General features: G+C 49.9%; 1 protein-coding gene across 21 annotated transcripts in view; it reads left to right on the forward strand.

Moving 5' to 3' along the window:
- ANK1 (ankyrin 1) overlaps positions 1-21,816 on the forward strand; it is a gene marked incomplete at its 5' end in the record, with an annotated part of 127,217 nt that overhangs the window by 8,615 nt on the left and 96,786 nt on the right. For 13 of the 21 annotated variants that reach the window (XM_082715237.1, XM_082715256.1, XM_082715257.1 and 10 more), the window contains one exon: positions 21,159-21,726. The exons of 7 other annotated variants lie outside the window; for them this stretch is intronic. In XM_082715237.1, coding sequence (XP_082571363.1) covers positions 21,688-21,726 — 39 coding nt within the window. Of the gene's footprint in view, positions 1-21,066; positions 21,727-21,816 lie in introns of those variants that run through there. One more of the 21 variants, XM_082715258.1, reaches the window with a different exon arrangement.

The raw sequence follows: 21,816 nt of genomic DNA on the forward strand, positions 1-21,816 counted from the left end.
CATCAGCTTAAGACGGTGGACTTCATCCTGCAGGTGTTGGAGAGCCATGATCAGAATGCTCACTGGGCAGGGTTGAGGAAGAGGGGTCACTGGAGTGGCAAGGAAGGGAAACGAGTTAGGGATCTCCCAGGGAGCCCCGATGACGTGCTAACGAAGGGGAGTGGCAGGCGGTTGATGGTACGGAGTAGCTGCCGAAGCTGTCGCATGTCAGTCACTACACTGTAATTTTCACGGCTCAGCTCATGGGAGGCTCCCAGCAGACGCCCACCTTACAGATGAAGAAACTGAGTCTTGTTGCAGTCAGGAAAAGTGAAGAAATTAGGTTGTTGTCTGGGGGTGTCGGCGAGCTGCTCATATGGGTGCCCTGTGGTCAGGGGCAGGGGTGGGGGCCTGGTCCTCAGCTTGTAGGCCAGGTAACTCGATTTAGAGGCACGATTAGAGCAGCGAGTTTGGGAAGGGACTTACCGCCAGTCGGACCAGCCTGTCAGCTTCTCAGTGACAGGTGTGACTGCTCTGGCCATCAGGCGCTCCTGTGCCGTTACTCACTCGTGGTCCCTGGTCGGTGGATTCCAGCCCATTAAGAAAATCTAACCGGCAAGTCAGTTGTAACCGTGTCCGGGTAAGCATGCAATCAGAGAAGCGGGGGCGGGGGCGGGGGTGGGCCGGGAAGTAATCTTGAAGAATATGTCATCAAGACTGCGCTAAGGCCTGATGAACCATTCATGCCCCACAGCCGAGAGCATCACGGTGGTTATAAATTGCTGATTAAACAACATTGGAATAGAAAATGAGTCTCGTTGCCTGTGTTGACGCTGATCTGATTGGAAGCAGCTGCCTGAAATGCTGTGTTCAGAAAGATTCTGAAGCCACTTTTAGGCTGATGGGCAGGACGTTATGATAAATTAGCAGCCTCTGCCAGGACGCCAGGAGGGGGAGGGCTCGTGTATTGGTGGCAGTGTTATGGGGACATTTCTGAACCATGATTGTTTTTCTTCTTCTGTCTCCCCCCCACCCCCTACGGAGCCGAATCAGATAAACTGTGTTCTAACAGGTGTTTATTTGAGAGGCACCCAATCCTTCAAGGGGACTTCTGAAGCTAACTAGTGTTCTGCATTATGTGTTGATTTGGGGGCTCTCCCTCAGAAGGTATTATAACGTCACAGATTAGAAAGCTCCCTATCTCTGCTAGCTACCACTCTCAGGTTCTAGGGAGTCAGGTTCAGGTCAGAGAGCCAGGCAGGGGCACTGTCTACATTCAGACGGACACCTGTAGGAGTGCAGAGCCCAGCCCCTCCTCTCACACCGAGGCAAAGGGGGTTGTTGGTCGTTTCTTTGCCTAGTAAGTCTGAATTGTCAGTTGGAACCACCTGCTGGAATGGAGCTTTCCAACCCAACTTCTCCAGGCTTTTTTTTTTAAGATTTTTTTTTAAAGATCTTATTTGTTGGGCTCCTGGGTAGCTCAGTGGGTTAAGCCTCTGCCTTTGGCTCAGGTCATGATCTCAGGGTCCTGGGATCGAGTCCCACGCCAGGCTCTCTGCTCAGCAGGGAGCCTGCTTCCCCCTTTCTCTCTGCCTGCCTCTCTGCCTACTTGTGATCCCAGGACCCTGAGATCATGACCTGAGCCGAAGGCAGATGCTTAACCCACTGAGCTGCCCAGGCTGCCCCTCCAGGCTTTTGATAGAATCACCAACAAACCAGGACCTTGTTCTCCAGGCCCGGCCTGCCCCTCCGTCCCTATCTCTCTACAACAATCCAAACACCACCCATCCCTCGAGCTGGAGAAGGTCCTCTGTCCTCTGCAGATTTCAGAGCTCCCTCCATCCTTGGTGCCCGTAAGGCCGTGGTCCTCATCTAACAGATGGTCCATCTCTGCTTCACAATGACCATTGAACTTTGACTCCCGTGTGTGTGTTGAAACGTGAAAATGGGACGAGGCTGTCGCTCTGAATGACGGTTAAGTGGAACCTGCTCCAGCCCTGCCTTCATTCTTCTCCTTATGAAATCCTCAGAGAAACAGCCTTTGTTAGAATCGCAGTCTTTCTCGGATTTGGTTAAAACACATTTGCAGGTAGAGTGATGAGCTGGGTGGTTTGGATTTTCCGTCTCCATCTAAATTGTCTTCTTTGGGGGTTTTGAAAAATCACTTGTGAGTGTCCTTGTTTCTCCACCTGAAAAATACAGATGATAGCACTTGACATTGAAACCACAGGAGTTTGGCGTCAGGTGCTGAGTTGGTATTAGCAGGTTGTTCTGAATGTCTTGGGCACACAGTGATATTTAAACGGGTGCCCCAGGGAGTGCCTTGGAGGCTCAGAAGTTAAGTGGATGACTTTGGCTGGGGTCATGATCTCAGGGCCCTGGGATCCAGCCCTGTTTCCCGCCTCTTCCTGCTCATCGAGGTGTCTGCTTGTCTCTCCCTCTGCCCTCCCCTCCCCTTGCTTGTATTCTCTCTCTCATGCAAATGAAATATTTGTAAAAAAAAAAAAAAAGGGGGGGGGTGCTCCAGGATTAGGACACAATCCTAAACCCTCTTTCCCTACTCCATTCATGTGCAGAGTGACTGTCCCAACTTTGTTCCTAGCCTTTGAGTAGATGAGATATTTGGAGCAAGAAGTGCCTAGTGCAGCTTTAAATTATTGATTAAGGGTCTTTGCTTGTTTGCATCTAATTTTGTTTATGCAACAATAAAAGTGCGCCCCTCTTCTGGACACTGCTGATAAGGGAGCTGGGCAGTAGGGGGAGGGGCTGGGGCGGCTCAGTCTTCAGGGTGCCCATGGTTTAGCACGCCCCCAGGCAGCTCTTTCCAGGCAGGGGGTTGGGGGGGTTGCAGCAGGAGGGCTGCCTGAGGATGGCCTTCTACACACACAGAGGCCTTGCTCTGAAATATTCTTAATTCCCTTATCCCTATCATGACTTGCTCTCACTCCTGTTTTTTCCAGAGTCGCGCTCCAGAGCATTTTCTGAGCTGATGGGTAATGACTGAGCCCCCGAGAGGGGCAGGGTCCTGTGGGGGTGCTGACGTGAAGTGCATTGTGGTTGCTGCCCTTCAAGCTCCCTCCGCCTGGGGAGCGGGGAGGCGCTAACGCAAACCATTCTGATCCCAAAGAAGAAAGGAATCTGTTGCAAGGGATACAATGCTTTGGACATTCGGAGACAGACTATGGCAGGCAGAGGAAATCAAGGGAGGGTCCGTGAAGATAGTGCCTCTAGGTTGGCTGTAAGGGACAGCGTTGATGTAGAAAGTCGAGAATGGAAAAAGACCAGAACGTGGAAGGGCCCCCTGCGAGGAGGCCATCCTGGGGAAAGACCCTGAGTGGTCAGTGCGTGTTCATGTTACCTCCGGTAGGAGAAAAAGAAGGGTGTGAGATCGGATTGGAAAGTAGATGAAGAAGGACCTGGGAATAACCTGCCAGAGTGTTCAAAGGAATGGAAAGCGGTGGGGAGCTGCTGAGTCAGCAGGGTGAGAAGGACTGAAGTCTCCGTCTCAGGTGCTCGTGTTAACATGGAAAGCAGGGCATGGATGAGAGAGAACAAACAGAGCAAAGGAGAGCGAGGGGCACCTGGGTGGCTCAGTTGGGCATTTGCCTTTGGCTCAGGTCATGATCCCGGGGTCCTGGGATCCAGCCCTGCATCAGGCTCTCTGCTCAGCTGAGGGTCTGCTTTCCCTCTGCCCCTCCCCCCAGCTCATCTCTCTCTCTCTCTCTTTTTTAAATCTTTTTTAAAATCTTTTTTTTTTTTTTTTTTTTTAAAGAAAACGAAAGAGACTCACTAACACCTCATTAGCCCTGTGCCAGGCCCTGTTCTAAGAACCCTCCAAGTATTGCCTCATTTCATCCCTGGGGGTGGCGGGGGGTGCTCTACGAAGTCATTGCATGTCACAGATCAGGAAACTCAGGCGCAGGGAGATGATAACTTGGCTCAGGCTATGTAGCCAGGAGGTGTTAAAACTGTGATGTGAAGGGGCGCCTGGGTGGCTCAGTGGGTTAAGCCACTGCCTTCGGCTCAGGTCATGATCTCAGGGTCCTGGGATCGAGCCCCGCGTCGGGCTCTCTGCTCGGCAGGGAGCCTGCTTCCCTTCCTCTCTCTCTGCCTGCCTCTCTCTCTACTTGTGATCTCTGTCTGTCAAATAAATAAATAAAATCTTTAAAAAAAAACAAAACTGTGATGTGAAGCCAGGGAAGCTGGCCCCAGAACCCGACTCCTGAACCTGTACCATACTCTGCTTTCATCTGAGGGGTAGAAGCAGGAGACTTGGGAAGAGAAGCAGGGGCTGACCCCTCTCCCCCCTGACCGAGTGGTGGCGTTTCCTATGGGCCTCCCGGGAGTCCACTCCCCAGATGCTGGCTCTGCGGCGGGAGCCTGGCAGACCGCCGTTTGGATCCTTCATATCATCCCTCCTTGCCCATGCGTTCAGCAAAGCCTCCTTGGGCGCACCACCTACAGGCTCTCCCCCGTACTTTAAACCGAGAAGCAGAACCGCCTCAGTAAGTGCGTAGACATCTGAACCCCCAAGACAGATGCATAACGGGATGTTTACTTAATTTACAAAAACTTCACCATGGGGGTTTTTAAAGTAGCTAGCTCTTGAGCGCATAGGAAAATTATTTTACACATTAAAACTTTCATTGAAAGCAAAAAAATGCTGTGCCTAGATTTGGCTACACTGGACATGGTAAAAGTATTTCAGAATGTTTCCACTTTCTTCCTTGCCTTTTGTATTTCTTAGTGAATTTAATGACAAATATCAATCACCTAAAAAAATATCCGTGTGGTAGCTTGAATTGTATTATAAAAGTTACCGAAGAGGTAAATCTGTAATGTACCAGGGCTCACATGTACAAAACAGGAAAATTATGGGACTGGATAATGTTTTCTCAAGATTTTATTTATTTGAGAGAGAACAAACAGTGGGGAGGGGCAGAGGGAGACGCAGGCTCCCCAGTGAGCAGGAAGCCTGACTCGGCACTCGATCCCAGGACCCAGAGATCATGACCTGAGCTGAAGGCAGATGCCTAACCAACTGAGCCACTCAGGATCCCCTGGAACCAGCTAATTATAATCCAAAGAAGTGTCTTTCTTTAAGAAGGAATTCACTAAATACAGTTAGCTGTTCTGTTGAAGTTCTTCATGCAGTGAACAAGAGTAAGGAAGACAAGACATCCGGAGAGCTGAGCTAACTGGAGATCAGAGTGAAACCGACCAGCCTCTCCTGCCCTGTGTTGTGTGGGGAAATAAAGAGATTTAGAGTCAACCACTGGGAAAACAGTGGCTTACACACTTCTGGTCGGGTTTCTCCAGGACCGCTCAGAGCTCTCCCACGCTCGCTTGCTTTGAGAATCTCTGAGGATAGAGTTTATGTCTCCCGCACCTCCTCACTCAGTGCACCCTTCATGATGGGGTGCGTGACAGTGCACAGGGCTGGTGGTCCTGGGAGCACACTCTGGGAAGCGTGGTATCAGGCTACATTGAGAGGGTAGTGTTCAGATTTTCATTTTAGGAGAGACCCTGATAATTGGAGCACAGATACAGGCAGGAAATCACCAAGGAGAGGGCTCTGGAATGGCGTCGGGGGAAACCCTGAAGGAACAAGGAGCAGAAAAGAATGAAGAGTCTGGAAGAAAGTCCCTGACTGTCACCAGGGTGCCACTGGCAAGAGTGGAGAGTCACCCCATGACCCCATGGTGCTTGCAAAGTCATTACCAGATGAAAATGGGGTAGAAGTCAGAGGAAGGCAGATTCCAATCGAATGTGAGGAAGGACTTACCATCAAGTAGAATCCGTCAGAGAGGAAAGTGTCTGATCAGAGGCCTGTCTTTCTAAGGAAGGACAGTGGCGTGGACCAGGACTAGGACTTAGATGTCCTTGGAAAGGAGAGTCTTGAATGATGTGATTGTAAGATGAACCACGCAGAGAGGAAATGGGGTTTGGTGCCGTATTCACTTGCTGAGGTTGACTACCTTATGTTATCTAATTTCTTTCTTTCTCCTCCTGGGTCTGTGGGGCCTCGATAATTTGCATGGTTGGTTTAATAGCTCTCTGTGGAAATGAGAAAATCATTCAATCAGGGGAAATGGACTTGGGATGAACAAAGGAGCTTTTTCCGGTGTGGATATTTTAGGAACGCCTACCCCATCTAGTTCATACAACAGTTCGAAATCTTGGGGCTTTCTGATCAGCTGGCGTCTAATGATCAAGGCAATGAAATACTTGAAATTTTATAAGCCAAATAGGATAGAATTCTTTCAGTCTAATTTGGGACCCAGATTTGCATTTTGTTTACTTAGATTTACACAGGTGATTAGAGAGACCTAAACTTCATATGTGTTAGACGAAATAGAAATTAATATATGCGGTGTACTATATTTTGATTCAAATAAAAGGCTTATTGTTTGACTCACCGGGAGTCCCAGACCACCTGAGACGGTTCTCCTAGGTGTTAGGAAATCCCTGGTGGTTGGGGGGGCGGGTGTGGGGAGCCTACAGGCTACAGAACTGACTCATTCCTTCTGATACCCCACTGGAAACATGATCTCATTTGGTGGAGGTGGAGACTGGGGAACGGAAGGTTAGGCACCTGGCTTGCAGTCACTCACTGGCTCCTGGCAAACAGTTAAGGAGAGATGCACGGAGGGGTAGCTAGAAGCTGAGGGGTAGCTAGCAGCTTTTCTCTCCCAGTTTGAAACCCACCCAAGAAACGCAGATGACTTCCCTACAACACAGCCAATCCCTCTGGCCCTACCTCTTGGCTTTGAGAGTTGGCATGTTTGATTTAACAGCTGACTGTGGAAATAGTCCCTCTTCCATCGGGTGGTCTCATGGCACAGGTACACAGTCCCAGAATTTGGGTGCGCAGTGGGGCGGGGGGTGCGACTTAATATCGGGAATGAGAAAGAGGGTGTGACAGGCAGGTCTCCCTTGTGAAGGGCTCCCTACACACTTAGGGGGAGCGCCAGGGGAAGGGGTGGTGTGGGCAGGCACACGAATGGCCCAGTCTCTCTAAACCCAGCACTCTGCAAGTAGTGTTGTGACTCCTGTTCTGTACCTAGCCATTTAAGATCCCGTGATTGAAATCCCTGGGTTTACCAGCTGCGTTCCCAGCTTGGCTAGGAGTTGCTTTGACTGCTCTGCCCTTGGCCTTAATTTAGATGGGGTCATCTACCATGCCCCAGGCGGCTGCTGCAAGCGAGGGAGTTGCAAACAACCATGCAGCCCTCAGCCCCCCCAGCACATGTTCTCACCTCCCTAACACTGCACTCTGAGATCAGACCTGAAGCTGACCTCTGCCCCCAGCCCCTCTTGGCCTTGGAGACATTCTGCCCTCCCCTCCCCTTACCCCCACCACTCTCCTTGCCCCATGGGTTCTTGCAGTCTTGCTTCCTGTCCCAGTAAGGACAGGGAGAAGAGCTCCCTCACCTCCCCGACCAGACTGACTCAAGGGGTGAGGTTGTGGAACATGCTGGACTTCTGCTATGACCTGTGACCTTGAGCTAGTCATTTTGTCGTCCTTCTGGGCCTAGAGATGAGGGGTTGTTCTCAGGCCTGGACATCTCTGCCTCTCCAGCTGTAATCAGAGCACGCAGCCCTGAGTGCAGGTTTTGAATTCGCCTTTCCTGGGTTTGGGAATGACGGCGTGCTTCTTCTTTTGCAGAAGACAGCAGCAGTGTGTGAGGGGGACATCAAAAGAGGCCAGAGAGGTAGGAAGTGTGCTGAGCTCAGAGCTTGAGCACCCAGGGCTTGGAAGCTCCTGGGAAGGTGGGTCCCTCGGGGTCCTCCAGGCCTATGACGCCTGGGATGCGGCCCCCAAGCAGAAGACGCCTGGCCCAGCCGCTGGCTGGGGATGGCTCCATGCGGTACCCGCCTGAAAGGTGTCTCTCGAATTGCACAACGTGGGGCCTCTTCAAACAGGGAAGAGCCACGAGGAGGGGAGCCAGCCGAGGGTCTGCACATGGTCCAACATGGGCTGACTGGCTGGGAAAGCTGCAGAGGACAGGGAGGCTGGGGGAGGGTCGAGGAGATTTCGGGGTGAGGGGCAAGGCCGCACAGGAACCCACTCCCCATCACTGAGAGAACCTCTGACTGAGTTTCACCTCCTCCCTCAAGCCTTCCAAATAAATAGAGGCCCCAGTTCCAGCAGAAAGCGGTGGATTTTTTCCCCAAAAGGGAGACTTCCACAGACAGAAGCAGAGGGCAGAGACGTTTCTCCGTAGCATTTCTGGTTAGGGACTTCACCAGTTTCCTAGTGGGTCTCCACTTTAAGTTAAATGCTGGTCATTTTTTTTTTTTTTTTTTTTTAATGTTGCATGTTCTCTCCCCATCCCCCACCTCTGGCTTGAAGTCATCCGTCCAGTGATCGGTACCACCTGTGCTGACAGAAAACGAGCCCTCTGCTCTCCTCCCTGCCCCTCCTCTTCCCGGTCCCGCAGCCAATGCCCTTGGACCTGCTGTTTGTCTCCATGTTTGAGGCTGTGCACACGCATAGACAGACACACACACACACACACACACACACACACACACACACATTCCCTCAAAGTGGCCTGGGCGCCACTTTTTTTTAAAAAGCCACTCAGGCCTTGGGCTCCAGGAAAACCATCAACCTGTGCCCAACAAGCATCGACCCACTTGGGTGGTAAGAATCTAGTGCTGGAGAGAAGTCTGCTCCGCTCCCTTCTCCCTGGGGGGGGCAGGGGATGTAGGAGGATGTCTAACCCTCCCCTCCTCCCCAGGAGAGAAGAATCAGCTGAACACAATAATAATGAGTCACTCAGGTTAACTCAACACACTCCTACAGGCATTTGAAAAATGTTAATGCTATTTATGAATTCCGTCAGCATCCGAGAGGAAATAATTGGAAGTTACTGGTTGAAAACCGAGAGGAGGTGAACTTGGGCCTCCTCTCCGGTGTGATTAGCCAGCTGCATTCCGGGGCAGCCCCGGGGAGGCGCCCGGGGTCCGTTTCAGCTGTCTGTGACTTCCGCTTCCCTCATTGGCCTCGGGATAGGGTAGGCCCTTAGCAAATGCTAAATAATAATTAGAGTAAGTGGCCTGGACAAAGCTGTTGTACACACCCAGCTGCCATTAGAGAGCGGGGACCTTCCCTGGTGTACTCTCCTCCGTTTCCCAGACTGAACTGACGTCTGGTTTATTTATGACGTCCTCGGAGTTCCCGGGCTTTCTGTCCTTCCTGTCCTTCCACAGTCTCGGTGTCCATGAGAGCTGAAAGCTCATAAGAGCAGGATTGGGTCCAAGTTGCAGAGTTCGAATCCTGACTCTACCACATACATGCTGTGTGACCCCGGGCAAGTTTGTTAACCTCCCTGTGCCTCTGTTTTCCTCTCGTAAAATAAGGGCCATGAGAGCATGCACCTTCTGAAGTTGCTGTGAGGATTAAATGAGTTAGCACTACTCATGTATTTAGGGTATTTTTTTGCATTTCCGTTCATAAGAGTAAATGGAATGAAACATTTCCTTTTTAACAATATCCCTATCAGGTTTTGTGTGTTTTTTTTTAAAGATTTTATTTCTTTATTTGACAGATATCACAAGTAGGCAGAGAGGCAGACAGAGAGAGAGAGAGAGAGGAGGAAGCAGGCTCCCTGCTAAGCAGAGAGCCCGATGCAGGGCTCAATGCGGGGCTCAATGTGGGGCTCGATCCCAGGACTTTGGGATCATGACCGGAGCTGAAGGCGGAGGCTTTAACCCACTGAACCACCCAGGCTCCCCGCCACCCCTGCCCCAATCAGGTTTTGATGTCAAGATTATGCTGGCCTTATAGAACAAGCTAGGAAGTTTACAGTCATATTCTATTTTCTGGAAGTTTGTGTAAGGTTGGAGTTATTTTTCCTTAGTGTATAAATCCCTCACTAATAAAGCTATCTGGGCTTATAGTTTTATTTCTGGTAAGGTTTAATTATGGGTTGTTTTTTTATTAAAGTCTCATTAAGGGAACCTGGTTGGTACAGTCAGTTGAGCATCTGCCTTCAGCTCAGGTCGTGATTCCGGGATCCTGGGAATGAGCCCCACATCGGGCTCCCTGATTGGCAGAGAGCCTGCTTCTTTCTCTCCTCCCCAGTTGTGCTTCTCTCTGTGCTCATCTTTGTCTCTGTCTTTAAAAAAAAAAAAAATAAAAATAAAAAGTCTCAGTAAGTTGAAATTTTTTTCAAGGAATTCTTTAATTATTTTTGAATTTTCAAATTTATAGACATTAACTGTTCATAATGGTTTTGTTATCTTCTTCATTTCAAAAGGATCTGTAGTGATGTCCCTTACTTCATTCCTGACGTAGGTCCTTGTGCCTTTTCTCTTTTGTCTTGATCCATCTTCCCAGGGACTTATCAGTTTTTTTGTAGTTATGTTAAAGAAAGAGTACTGGGTCGCTCAGTCAGTTGAGTTTCCATTTCTTTCGATTTTGGCTCCGGTCACCATCTGAGTCATGAGATCCGGCCCTGGGTCAGGCTTCATGCTCGGCAGGGAGTCTGCGTAAGATTCTCTCCCTCTCCCTCTCCGTTTATCTCTCCCCTGACCCCTCTGACCATGTGTGTGCATGCTCTCTCTCTCTCTCTTTAAATAAATAATAAATCTTTTAAAAAATAAAGAAAAACCTTTGACTTAAAAAAAACAATAAATGAGTTAGCACTTACAGGATGCTTAGAACAGTGCCTACCCCATAGTAAGCACCCCCGAATGTTACCTGTTATTATATCTTTCTTTGGTTTCCTCACCGGAGAGTGCTTCTACCGTCTTGTCCCATGGGCATCCAAAGATGCAGAGAATCTGTGGGTGTAGAGCAGGGCACTCCAGACCCAGTGAGAGGCGTGTCTCAGGGGTGGCAGAGGGGTGGGGTAGAGCACTAGAATGTTCTTTGACCACGTCAAGCATACTGCTCACAACCTATGCCTTTCCAGATACCACACACTCTGTCTCTGCCTGAGCTGAGGCCTCTGCTCCGGCACCACCTCCTCACAGAGGCCTCCTGTGCCTACCCCTGAGTCCCACCTCACTCTCTTCCCTTTCCTCTGTGATTGTTTTTTCTCACTTCCCTGTAGGATCAGTATCTTGTTGCCCCAGCCATCCACTTCCCCTCTCTCCCATTAGAATGCAAGCTCTTTGAGGGCAGGAGTCTGTTCAGTGCTGGGTCCTGAAGAGTGTCTGGCACCTACCAAGCATACAGATATATACGGTTTTTTAAGTAAGCTCTGTGCCCAACGTGGGGCTTGAACTCATGACCCCGAGATCAAGAGTCATGTTCTCCACCACCGGAGCCAGTCAGGTGCCCCAGTACAGATATTTTTTGAATGGATGAATGAATCCAAAAACCATCATCTCATTTTCCTGTTTGCATAAAACCTTCACGAAGGTTTTATGCAACCTCACAACAGGAGACATTTAAAACGTTAAAAGCTGTACTCTTATTTGGAATGAATTATTCTTTTACATAATATTCACACAGTTCCCTAGAGTAGACATATTTCTTTTGTTGCCATACATATATAAGTGTATTTACAAGTGTTTGTTTCTGGATCCGTGTGTTCAGTCTTCTGTAACTAGACACCTGGAGCATGGGGGCAGGGGGTGCAAATTGAAACTGATCTCCATGACTTCCTAAAAGCTGGCAGTCAGTCCTTGAGGTTTGGTTCAAATCTCACTGCTCTCTAAAAGATTTCCCGGAGAGCTGTCGCCCCCTCGGACCTTAGCCTCTCCTTTGAACTACTGGCATGTCTTATGGGAACCTCTCATTTGGTTTTATCCGGGCCACGGGGCATCTCTTACTGAAAATTTCACGCTTTTATTGTCCTATTTATTTTCCATACAACAGTATCTTTCTGTCTGCTGGTTTGCAATCTTCCCAAGGGTGATAACCTTGGAATCTGCTGATTTATGTCTTCCATCTGGTTCTTGGACTGCACATGGCAATTCAACAGTTCATATCTGAATGGAAGCATAAATGAATGAGAAGCAGACCTATGAGCACCACCAAGCCTTATGTCAACCATTTATCTTTGTTACCCTCACCTTAAAAGCATCTGAGGGACCAAAGGTTAATATGGATATTGGCAATTATTTTCCTTTGGAAATGTTGCTGGGTCTCTTTGTATCTTATTTCAGAAATCCTGGAAATGTTTCTCTCTCTCTCTCTCTGGAGGCAAGAATCAGCTCAGTCATTATAGAAATGATAATGGGTTTTTTAGTGATACTTGGTTCACTGCCCATTTCTCTTGTTCTTTCTCCAATACTCAACATACCTCATTTAGGAGTTCAAGGTCAGGAGTGCTGAGAAAGGTCATTGTGAAAAACAAGCTTGTAGAAGTACTTGTCCAGGTTGATTTTAGAGTACAAGAAAGATATTCATAAAGTCACAAAATTTTAGCTATGGAAAGCACATCAATACTTCTAGAACACTTTACTTCTTTAAAAAGATATGAAGCCAGGGTTTTAAAAAGGGGGCTGTCTAGATATGCTTCATCATTGTATAGATTAGAAAGGTCCAAATGAAAAAAAAAAAAAAAAGAAAGGTCCAAATGAGTAACACACCTCGGGATTCACCCATTGTAGGTGGGGATTTTTGCAGATGAGCGGGACAGAGAGAAATGCGGATGTGGCTGATGATTTAGGACTCATTTCCTCACTTTTTATTTAAATAATTATAAAAGCGGTGGTATAAATACTGTATGAAATGATATCGTAAAGAGAAGCCAGGCAGAATTCACACGGGGATTAAATGGAAAGATAATGGTCTCTATTCAATGATTAAGAATAATATAATGAGCCCCATGTGATTAGTGTGTGTAGCACCTGCTCTTGTGGCCTTGGTGGATAAAGAGAAAACCCGGCTGTGAACTAGAAGGCAGATACCGAGGTGTTCTTCAGTGGTAACCGCCAAGACGCTGTCAAGAGGAGATTAAGAGGATCTTGAAAGAAAGAGCCTGTTCTCCTGTTGTCAGGTTGTGAGAAATGGCAAAATTCAGGAGATGGTAGGAGACGGTAGGAAGGCCAGGTACCGGTTTAATTGGGTTTAATTGCTCTGAAATGGTTTGGCTCCGGGAAGAGAAAAGAAACCCCCTCAGTCAGCATTTGGCCAGCTGGGTCTGCTCTGACAGTCAGGGCCCCAGCAAAAGGGAAAGAAGATGGTTCCACAGCACAGAGTCCCTGAGGACCCCACTACCTCGTTATCCCTCCCAGGGTTGAGGACCCAGGGCCAGCTGTGGAAGCTTAGCACCTGCTTCCTGGGGCTGTTTGCACCTGGCTCCAAAGGGGGTGTTACTGAAGTTACTGTGATAATTCTAGAGAACTCAGTTGGACTGGGGTTCAAATCCATCTTATTGTCTCAAGACTCTCCATTTCCCCAACACTTTGGGAAGAGGTGATGGTGACTTGGTGCCCTTTCATTAAACCCTTTAGGGCCTAGGGTCATGTAAACATTTCCACATCGAACCTACCTCTGATTGGGGCTGGGGTCTCTTCTGACGAGCGGGAATCCCAAATTAATAGAGACCCTGAGTTGTATTCAAATTTCAAGACCAAGCCATTCTTCCAGATTCTTCCATATCTTGGTCTTGTATTCAAGACCTGGAGAACACTGAGCTTCACTTTTCTCATCTACCCCCCCACAATACCTTAGCTCATATAATCAAGCAAAACCCAGAGCCGCTCTCTTCCCTTTGCTTCATGCGCTGCGCAGAGCACCGTCGTGCTCTTTGGTGACTTTGGGCAAATGACTTCATGTTTTTGGGCCGCAGCTGGTCTTCTTTGAGATGCGAACACTAATGGCAGCTACTTCCAAGGGTGATTGTGAGGATCAAATGTGTTGACATCTAAAATGCTTAGGACAGTGCCTCGCTCTTAAATCTTATCTACTATATTGTCAGCATCTTTCCCCTTCCTGCTCTTGGATCTGTACCTCATTGGCACCAGAGTGAAGTATTATGGGCCAGAGGGGAGCAGAGGGGGTCACAAGGTGTGATCTTCCCAGGCCTCATAGTGGGTGTCTCAATACTACCTCCCCCAAGCTGGGAAAGCCTTGCTCCAGAAGCTGGATGACCTTCAGGGGGGGCACGGACCCCTCTGGAATTCTCTTGGCAGGTCAGGCTGGCTATGGGCCACCCATTCCGGCGCTCTTCGGGGAGAATTATTCAAATTATGGAGAGGGCCTGAGCAGATCTCCTGGTCAGTCACGTAGGGCCGTCTGAAGGAAGACGTGAACATTCTTTGGAAAGGGAGCCATGGGGTTCAATGCCAAGGGTCAAGCCTAAATGGCAGTTAGGGGGAAAAAAAAGGTTGTGCATCTTAACAAGTGCAGGTGTGAAATGAGGTTGGTTTTGTAGCTTCTCCCTGTACAGCAGGCTGCAGAGGTTTCTGTAAGGTGTGGAAGCACTGGGCAGAGCGGAGTGAACCGGGCCATTCTGGAACTGTGGCTCGTATGCATTTTCCAAAATGTGTGTAATTTCCACCCTGAGTCTTGACTTCCCCTCACTCGGCAGCCAGGCAGTATGTTCTGAACCTAGCCAGGGCCTCACGTCACGGTGGCAAGAATGGAGCATGGCGACGGGACACGGGCCAGCACTCCTGATGAGGGGGGACGCCTTATCGCACCCCGTGACACATCACCATCCTCCCCCACCTCAGCAGACAGAGGCGACCATGAGGGAGCCGCCAGCCTCATTGCCTCAGGAGTGAGGAAGCACACTGGCTTTGTCGGGGCTGGGCGGGCAGTTTCACGCTAATGGAGACTGGTAAGGAGGAGAAGCCTAGAGTTGTGCCCTGGGGGAGCACACCTTTCCTACCTCACAGCCGGGGCTCGCCCCCAACTTGGGAAATGACAGGGGTTCCCAGGCTATTTCTACAGGGGCCACCACAGCGTGTGGGGAAATGAACCATTGGGCCAACCGGCACAGAACAGCTGATTTTTTTCTTTTCCCCCATGGATGTGACTCATTTTAAAATCGGAATTGAATGAATTTCTTTGGATTCCACTTCACTCCCATTTCCCGAGCCTCAGGCGTGCAGTCTGTATCATGCTAGCACTCACGTGTGTTGTTTTTTTGACCCGCCTGGCTGAGACATGTAGTTCATGCAGCTTCTGTGCGCGGTGTGGAGATGCGAGATGAACGACTATGACAAGATCTCTCATCTCCTACTTACTTCCCTGCCTGGCTAGACCTGGCTGGTTCCAGAACCGCCGGGCAGGCAAAAGCTTTTGCTTATTCTCAAGGCATTGAGTTCTTTAGGAATTCCAGTTCTATTTCTTATCCAAAACCAGAAATGGATACTGTAGTTGAAATTTGTTATTGTACATAAAACATTCTGCTCTCTACATCTGGTTATTGGATGTGAAACGGTGACATTCGGATGCCTCTTTGCTTCTCACTGTTGGGAAAATAATCCTGTCCCCTGCAGACTTGCCACTGGGGTCCTCCTCCCTCCTTTCTCTCCAGCCCAGGGGCAGGATTTCTGGGGTGCTGGGCATGGAGACCACTGGGGAGGTCAGGTTTTGTTGACCCCTCCCATTGGCAAACTCTTGTCTGTGAGCTCAGCCATGCTCATGTTCCAGAGCACATGATTTGAAAATCAGAGAAGGGGATGACAAGAATATTCAAAAGCACATTGATTTTTCACACCAGGAGTGGGGATATGCCAAAAAAAAAAAAAAAAAAAAAATCTCAATACTGAAAATAGATCCAGAGCATAAAACACTTCCCCAAATCAAGGGCTTGTGAGGGGTCAAATTCCACCGACGTCGAGTCAGAGTGGGCTTACAAGAAAAAGATTCCTTTGGAAGGAGAGTCATTATCTGGTCCCAGGAGTGAGGGGAAACCGTGGGGGTATGTGGAGAGAAAATCCTGGATTCAGCCATGCTGTCCCCGTCTCCTCTGCAGCAATCCCGGGTTTAGTGCTGGACTTCTCTGGATTCCGTGTAGCACCTTTCTCATGGGTTTAAAAATAGACTCTGGGCCTGCCAACCCTCTTAAAAGGAACATGATAGAGATCAGTGCCAGCACTGTGGGACCTGATACCAGGCTCTGATCACCTCCCTAAATAGAGTCCACACTCGAGATCCCTTGTCGGCGAGGCGGGCGCCCGGAGCTACCCAGCTGGCCACTCGGTGCTCACCATGCAAAATCAAATAGCAAAACAACCAGCAAGACAAGACAAATAGCAAGACAAGACCGTCTTGTCTCCTTTCCCCTTTCTTCTCTCACCATCGAAAAGCTTAAGGAATTACAAAGTCTGAAGGGAGTCAGAGTGGATTTCTTAGTCCATTCGGCATAATAGCTAAAGCATATATTCTGCCAAATGGTTTCCTGATTCATCATTGGGCAGGGGAGTGGGAGCTAGCGAGGGAGGGCACAACCGTGTCTCTGCGAGGAATGACATCTTCCCAGCACCCAGCAGCCGTCCTCTTGATGGTTTACAAACTCCCAACCAGGGTGGTTGATGGCTGGCTCCATGGGCGATAAAGGAGCCTGCTTTTCCCAGTAAAGGGTGGGGTTCCTGGTACCCTCTCTTATCTGTGCCCAGGGGGCCTGGGAGCCGGGGCGACTCCCTGTGTGCGCGAGGGCCCGGCCAGATAGAAGAATGGCCGAGGGCAAAGCTGTATTTGTCAGAAGGCCGTGGGGAGCAGAGGCAGGAATGCTGCCAAGGGAGCTGTCAGACGCAGGGTTCGGGAGCGGGGCTTGAGCTGGACACACGACTGGAAACTTCTCTTCATGGCAGAGGAATTGGACATGGAAATGGCGCACGATCAGTCCAAGGGGCTCTAGTCGCTGTAGCAGAGTGCTGGGGGAACTCTGGGGGTCCTGTTCTCAGCCACGGATGTTGGACCTTGGGGAAGCTGTCCCTAGGCCCTAATTTTCTGCAACGGACAGGAGATCAGCAATCCCCTACACCTCTGGGGTGGGAAGGATTCACCTTTGACAAAAGCTTGAGTTGAGAAGAAGGAAGGGAGAGGAGGGAGAAAGGGGGTCAACTGTCACTTTACTGACTATATGCTTTATGCCCCATAGCGGCGCTGGGCATTTTTATGTGATTTTCATCATACCTGGAGAAGGGAGTCCCCTTATTTTCATTTTACTGAGGAAGAAGACAAGGCTGAGAAGAGTTCTTTCCTTTATCGAAGGCGAGACAGCTCAGCCACAGCGGGTGGGCCTGCTGACTTTGAGTATGTTAAGGCCACCCAGGAAAGCAAACAGTGAATGCTGTTGTCGTCAAATTAGTTCCGTGTCTGAGTTGATGGCAGAGGATTAAACCAGAGGCGCAGGAGGGGATGTGTGTCCCTCACTGAACGGCAGGGGAGGAGCCTTGTTGCCCAGGGCCTGAGGTGCCAGGAGGCCCCTCTCTGGAATCCTGGGTTGGCCCCGAATTCGTCAGCTCTCATGTTCCTTTAGAGAGGAGGCAGTTTGGGTTCAGGCTGGCTGCTTGCCTGAAGCTGCGTGTTCCTGTTCCCCCAACACATTCTGGGGAGGCACCATCATCTGGAAATCCCATGTACCTGAGAGTCTTGGCTCCAGGCTTTTGAGCAAAAAGACGTGTTCTCCCAGTTTCTGGAAGAACTAGATTCATGGAGGCATTCACAGCAGGGGGCCCCGAACACTGTTCTGGGCCCCCACTGCCTGCCCCTGGGAGGCTTCCGTGTCACACAGTGAATAGCCCTGGAGCTGGAAGTGGCCCAGGGACAGGCTACCCAGCTGGAGCCTCTAGCCCCTCATTAGACAGGCCCCAGGCTTGTCTGCCCAGGGACCTGCGAGACCGTGGGTAAAATATTTAGCAAGATTAGAAAAGCCCTATAGACACCATGAACCTGCAGGCTGGAACAAGTGGCCCTGTGTCCTTCCTCAGAAACCCCGGGTTTTTTCTCTAGCCCATCAATTCCTTTCTGTCGCTTACTTGGGTTTCAGCAACGCGACCTGGCAGACCTCGTGGGCACACTGAATTCCTGCAGTAAAAAGTGCAGCCCTCAGGTCTGGAAAGGAAAGGAAACGGGCAAGGAGCAGGATGGTTGCGCATTGTCTCGGGCGTGGTTGTCATGGGGGTGGAGGAGGGACAGTCAGTTCACGGGGAAAATAATAATCCCTTATCCTTTGGAATGCCTAGCGCCCAGAGACACCTCGGTAAGTTTTGTAGTTTTTTTCTGTGCTGCTATAGGCCTTATGGAATGGGGAGCTGTCTGTCCCTGCTCTCCTGAAGGATCCCAGGAAAGACTCAGCCCTTTCTGAATCAGGAGTTCCATTAAGTCACATCCCCGACAGCTGGGAAGTTCTTTCTGTCTAAATGTCTAATGGAAATCTTCTCTACATCAGTTGAACCCCATGACTTCCCATTTGCTTATGACGGTGGGTCTCTGCAGTAAGTCGGCAGCACGTATGGGACACCGCTGCCCAGCACTGTGCTTCTCCCCTAGGGGGAGCAGGTGGGGGAGGGAAGGGCAGGGTTCAGGAATACAGAACATTTGAACCAAACCGCTTCTCGTTTACAGCGTTTACAGCCGTTTACAGCGGCATCATGGTGATCAGGCTACCATACCTGGAAAAGATACCATATAATTAGGCCCTTCCTGGTGCTCTGGGCTCTTTGTGTGCTAGGGGACTTTGCATCCAAAGGGCCATATCCTTCAGCCTTCTCTTCTTTAGTGCCAATCGCTTCAGCTCCTATAACCTCGGGTCTTACTGAGCAACACGTATGAAGCTGTTTCCTTTCTTCTCCTCTTGGGCCTTGCCTCTTTGCATATTTAAGTTGCAAAGCCTCAATCCTAATGAGGTCATGGCTAACGTCAAGGATTCTTGGCAGTCCTGAATACTCAGGTCCTCTGATCATACCTCATCATCTTTCCCATCTGTGAGAGTACTGTCCTGGTTGTGGTCAGCTTCTGGTCCCCTGTAACTATGTCGTGACATCCTTTTTCTTTGTGACTGTGTATAACCCATAGTGTTGTACTGTACAAAGGACACTGGGCTTAAAGAGTTATAAGACCTGGGTACCAAAATTAGACTGGGAACGTTTTCATATTTAACTACGATATTTCACTTTATTTGCAAGGTCTTAATTTATCACACCTTTAAAAACAGATATTCTGGGGATGCCTGGGTGGCCAAGTCATTAAGCAGCTGCCTTCGGCTCAGGCCATGATCCCAGGGTGCTGCGATGGAGCCCCGCATTGGGCTCTCTGCTTGGCGGGAAGTCTGCTTCTCCCTCTCCCACTTCCTCTGCCTGTGTTCCCTCTCTCATTATGTCTCTCTCTGTCAAATAAATAAAATATTTTTTTAAAAAAACATATTCTGTATATAAAGAATGCTTAAAATTCAACAACAAGAAAACAAACAGCCAGATTCAAAAACAGGCAAAAGATTTGAACAGATATATCATCAAAGAAGATATGTGGATGGTGAGTAATCCCCTGAAAAGATGTTTAACACCATTCGTTATTAGAGAAAGGCCAGTGAAAGCCAGAGTGAAATACTACTGCACATCTGTTAGAATGTCTACACTAGGGCTGACCGTCCAAGTATTGGCGGCCATGTGGACCAGCCGGCGGGAGGGAAGAGGAAGGAGGATGGAGGATGGGTGGAGGATGCAAGAGGGAGCTTTTGGAGGTGATTTTGGAGGTTCGTTATCTGGATTGTAGTGTTGGCTTTAGAGGGGTGTACATAACATTTTAAATATGCTGTTCATGGTATATCAGTTGATCGGTTAAAAAAAAGAGTCGATCTTTTATTGCGCGAGTCCCTTCTACCAGTGTTTTTTAAAGTATCGTGCGTATTATTCATCTTCCATTTGAGTAGGGCGTTTTCTCTTACTCTCTCTAAATATTAATGTCGGAACAATGCTTTAGAATCCCTTGAGCTATTCCACTGGGCTATGATCAGGGCTGTTCCAGTAACCATAATTTATTAATTGAAGCACTCTCCGTAGAGGATTTTAGCAAATCTGAGTGGCAGTTTTAAGAGGCGGGGGGCAAAAACCCTATAGGGATGTGTGCTTTAACAACATTTGCATGGGGAGAGAGGGGCTGGGGTACTTCCCCCACCCAGACATCTTGCCCTTTGGTATAACAGGACAGGTGCTCCCCAGTCCCCTTGCAGAGGTGGCCTGGCCTGAATTTCATCCTGTAATGATGTTGAAGTTCTCGGACCCAGAATGTTCCGATGCTGCAGTCTTCAAATACCAGTGTTTTCACCCCTGTGGGGGAGAGTCAGTTGCGTTATATACTTCAGATCACTCTTCTTTGACAATATATTGACCTCTTCTCTTGATTTTTATTTATCCCACTTATTTGGGACTTTGCCTTAATTGTTGAACGACTTTGAAGAGCACTTCGCTTTGGAAAACACCCAGAGTTGTTTCTAACCTTCAGGAGCACGCCCCACATTATCTATTCCTGGCCCCAAGTACACTTCTGTTAGGAATCTTGCCAGTGCTGTTAGTGGAAGGGCTCTGGGTCCCCTGGACCCTCCATTTACTAGTGGTGACCGTGGTCCTGAACCTTTATCTCCCTGGGCTCCGTTTCTTGGTCCCTACAACCATAATAGCATCGTCTACCTTTTGGGGTGATTGTGAGGCTTAATTGAGGTAAGACAATGTGTCCGTCACCTAACGGGTGCTCTGTGCATTAATTCCTCACCAAGGCACACAGCTCTACCATACCCACGTGTCAGGGCAGGAGGGGTGGAAAAAGAGCATTTGGGATTGTATCTTCCGATGCTATTTGAGCGAAGAGGAAGCCGGGCTCGCGATATAAAACATCCATGGTCTGAACAAGCAATTTTCCCGGGGGCCTAGTTACCTGGCATTGTTTTTGCTGATCACTTGTCATCACCTGTTCTTAACAATCTGGGGTCACCCCAAGGCTTGACCACCTCGCCCCCCCCCCCAACATGTTTTTGACATCTGTCCCTGAAATGACCTCAGGTGAGGATAGTCCCGGAACAGAAAACTAGGAGCTTCCAGCCTACCCTGGGTGATGTTTCATTAACCCCCTCAGGCTGGAGGGATGAGGGAGGTGGTAGTAACAGATCTGGGTCCTGCCTCTCAGCTGCATTTTGCATCGCGGCTCTCTGGCAGAATCTGGAATAGGCTGATTAGCCGGTATCTCAGGACACGGTGTAAGAGCTCAAAACATGCAAATTGGTTATGGGGCATAAATAGACTTTGCTGAGCTCACCCTGGCCGTCTTTGCAGGCTCCGGGGCCCGTTCACTAGGGCAGTCGGGGTGGCGGGAGGCAGGGCGGCAGCGCCCTGCAGCTTGGAGCTCCTCACCTCCATTGGACGTGTGTGCCTCCCTTCTGCAGCGGCAGGACGCTCGCTCCCCGCCCGGCCGGCGGCACCTGCAGCTGGGGCCGCACCCCCACCCGCACCCTCCACGCACCCCCTCCGCTGGGCTTGGCAGCAGGTGCCTTCTCTCCGGAGATCGCTTCGCATTAACTTTCCCATCTGACATAATAATGGAGAGAAAATGAAGAGATCCCATTAGCGGCTGGCTAGCTGGCTGGAGGGCGGGCGAGCGAGGGCAGGGTCCGGGCGCCGGAGCCCGCGCCGGAGCCCGAGCCCGCGCCCGAGCCCGAGCCCGAGCGGGGCGGAGGGAGCCTGTATTTTTAGCCAGATGCCGCGTAACTTGCTGGCGCTCCCCGCGCCGCCGAGCAGATAACGGGGGAGGGGGAGCAGGGAGCCGGGCTCGGATTTCAGCGCGGGCGCCGGACGATGGCAGCGAGACAGGGCAGGTCCGGTCCAGACCCTGCGGTGAGTGGACGGCCTGCTCGCGGCCGCTCGGGCGGGGAGCTCGGCGCGCGCTGGGCCGCCGGCGTGCGGGGTCCGGGCCGCGGCGCCCCT

The sequence above is a fragment of the Mustela nivalis genome, assembly GCF_964662115.1.
Source record: "Mustela nivalis genome assembly, chromosome: 20".
NCBI lineage: Eukaryota > Metazoa > Chordata > Mammalia > Carnivora > Mustelidae > Mustela > Mustela nivalis.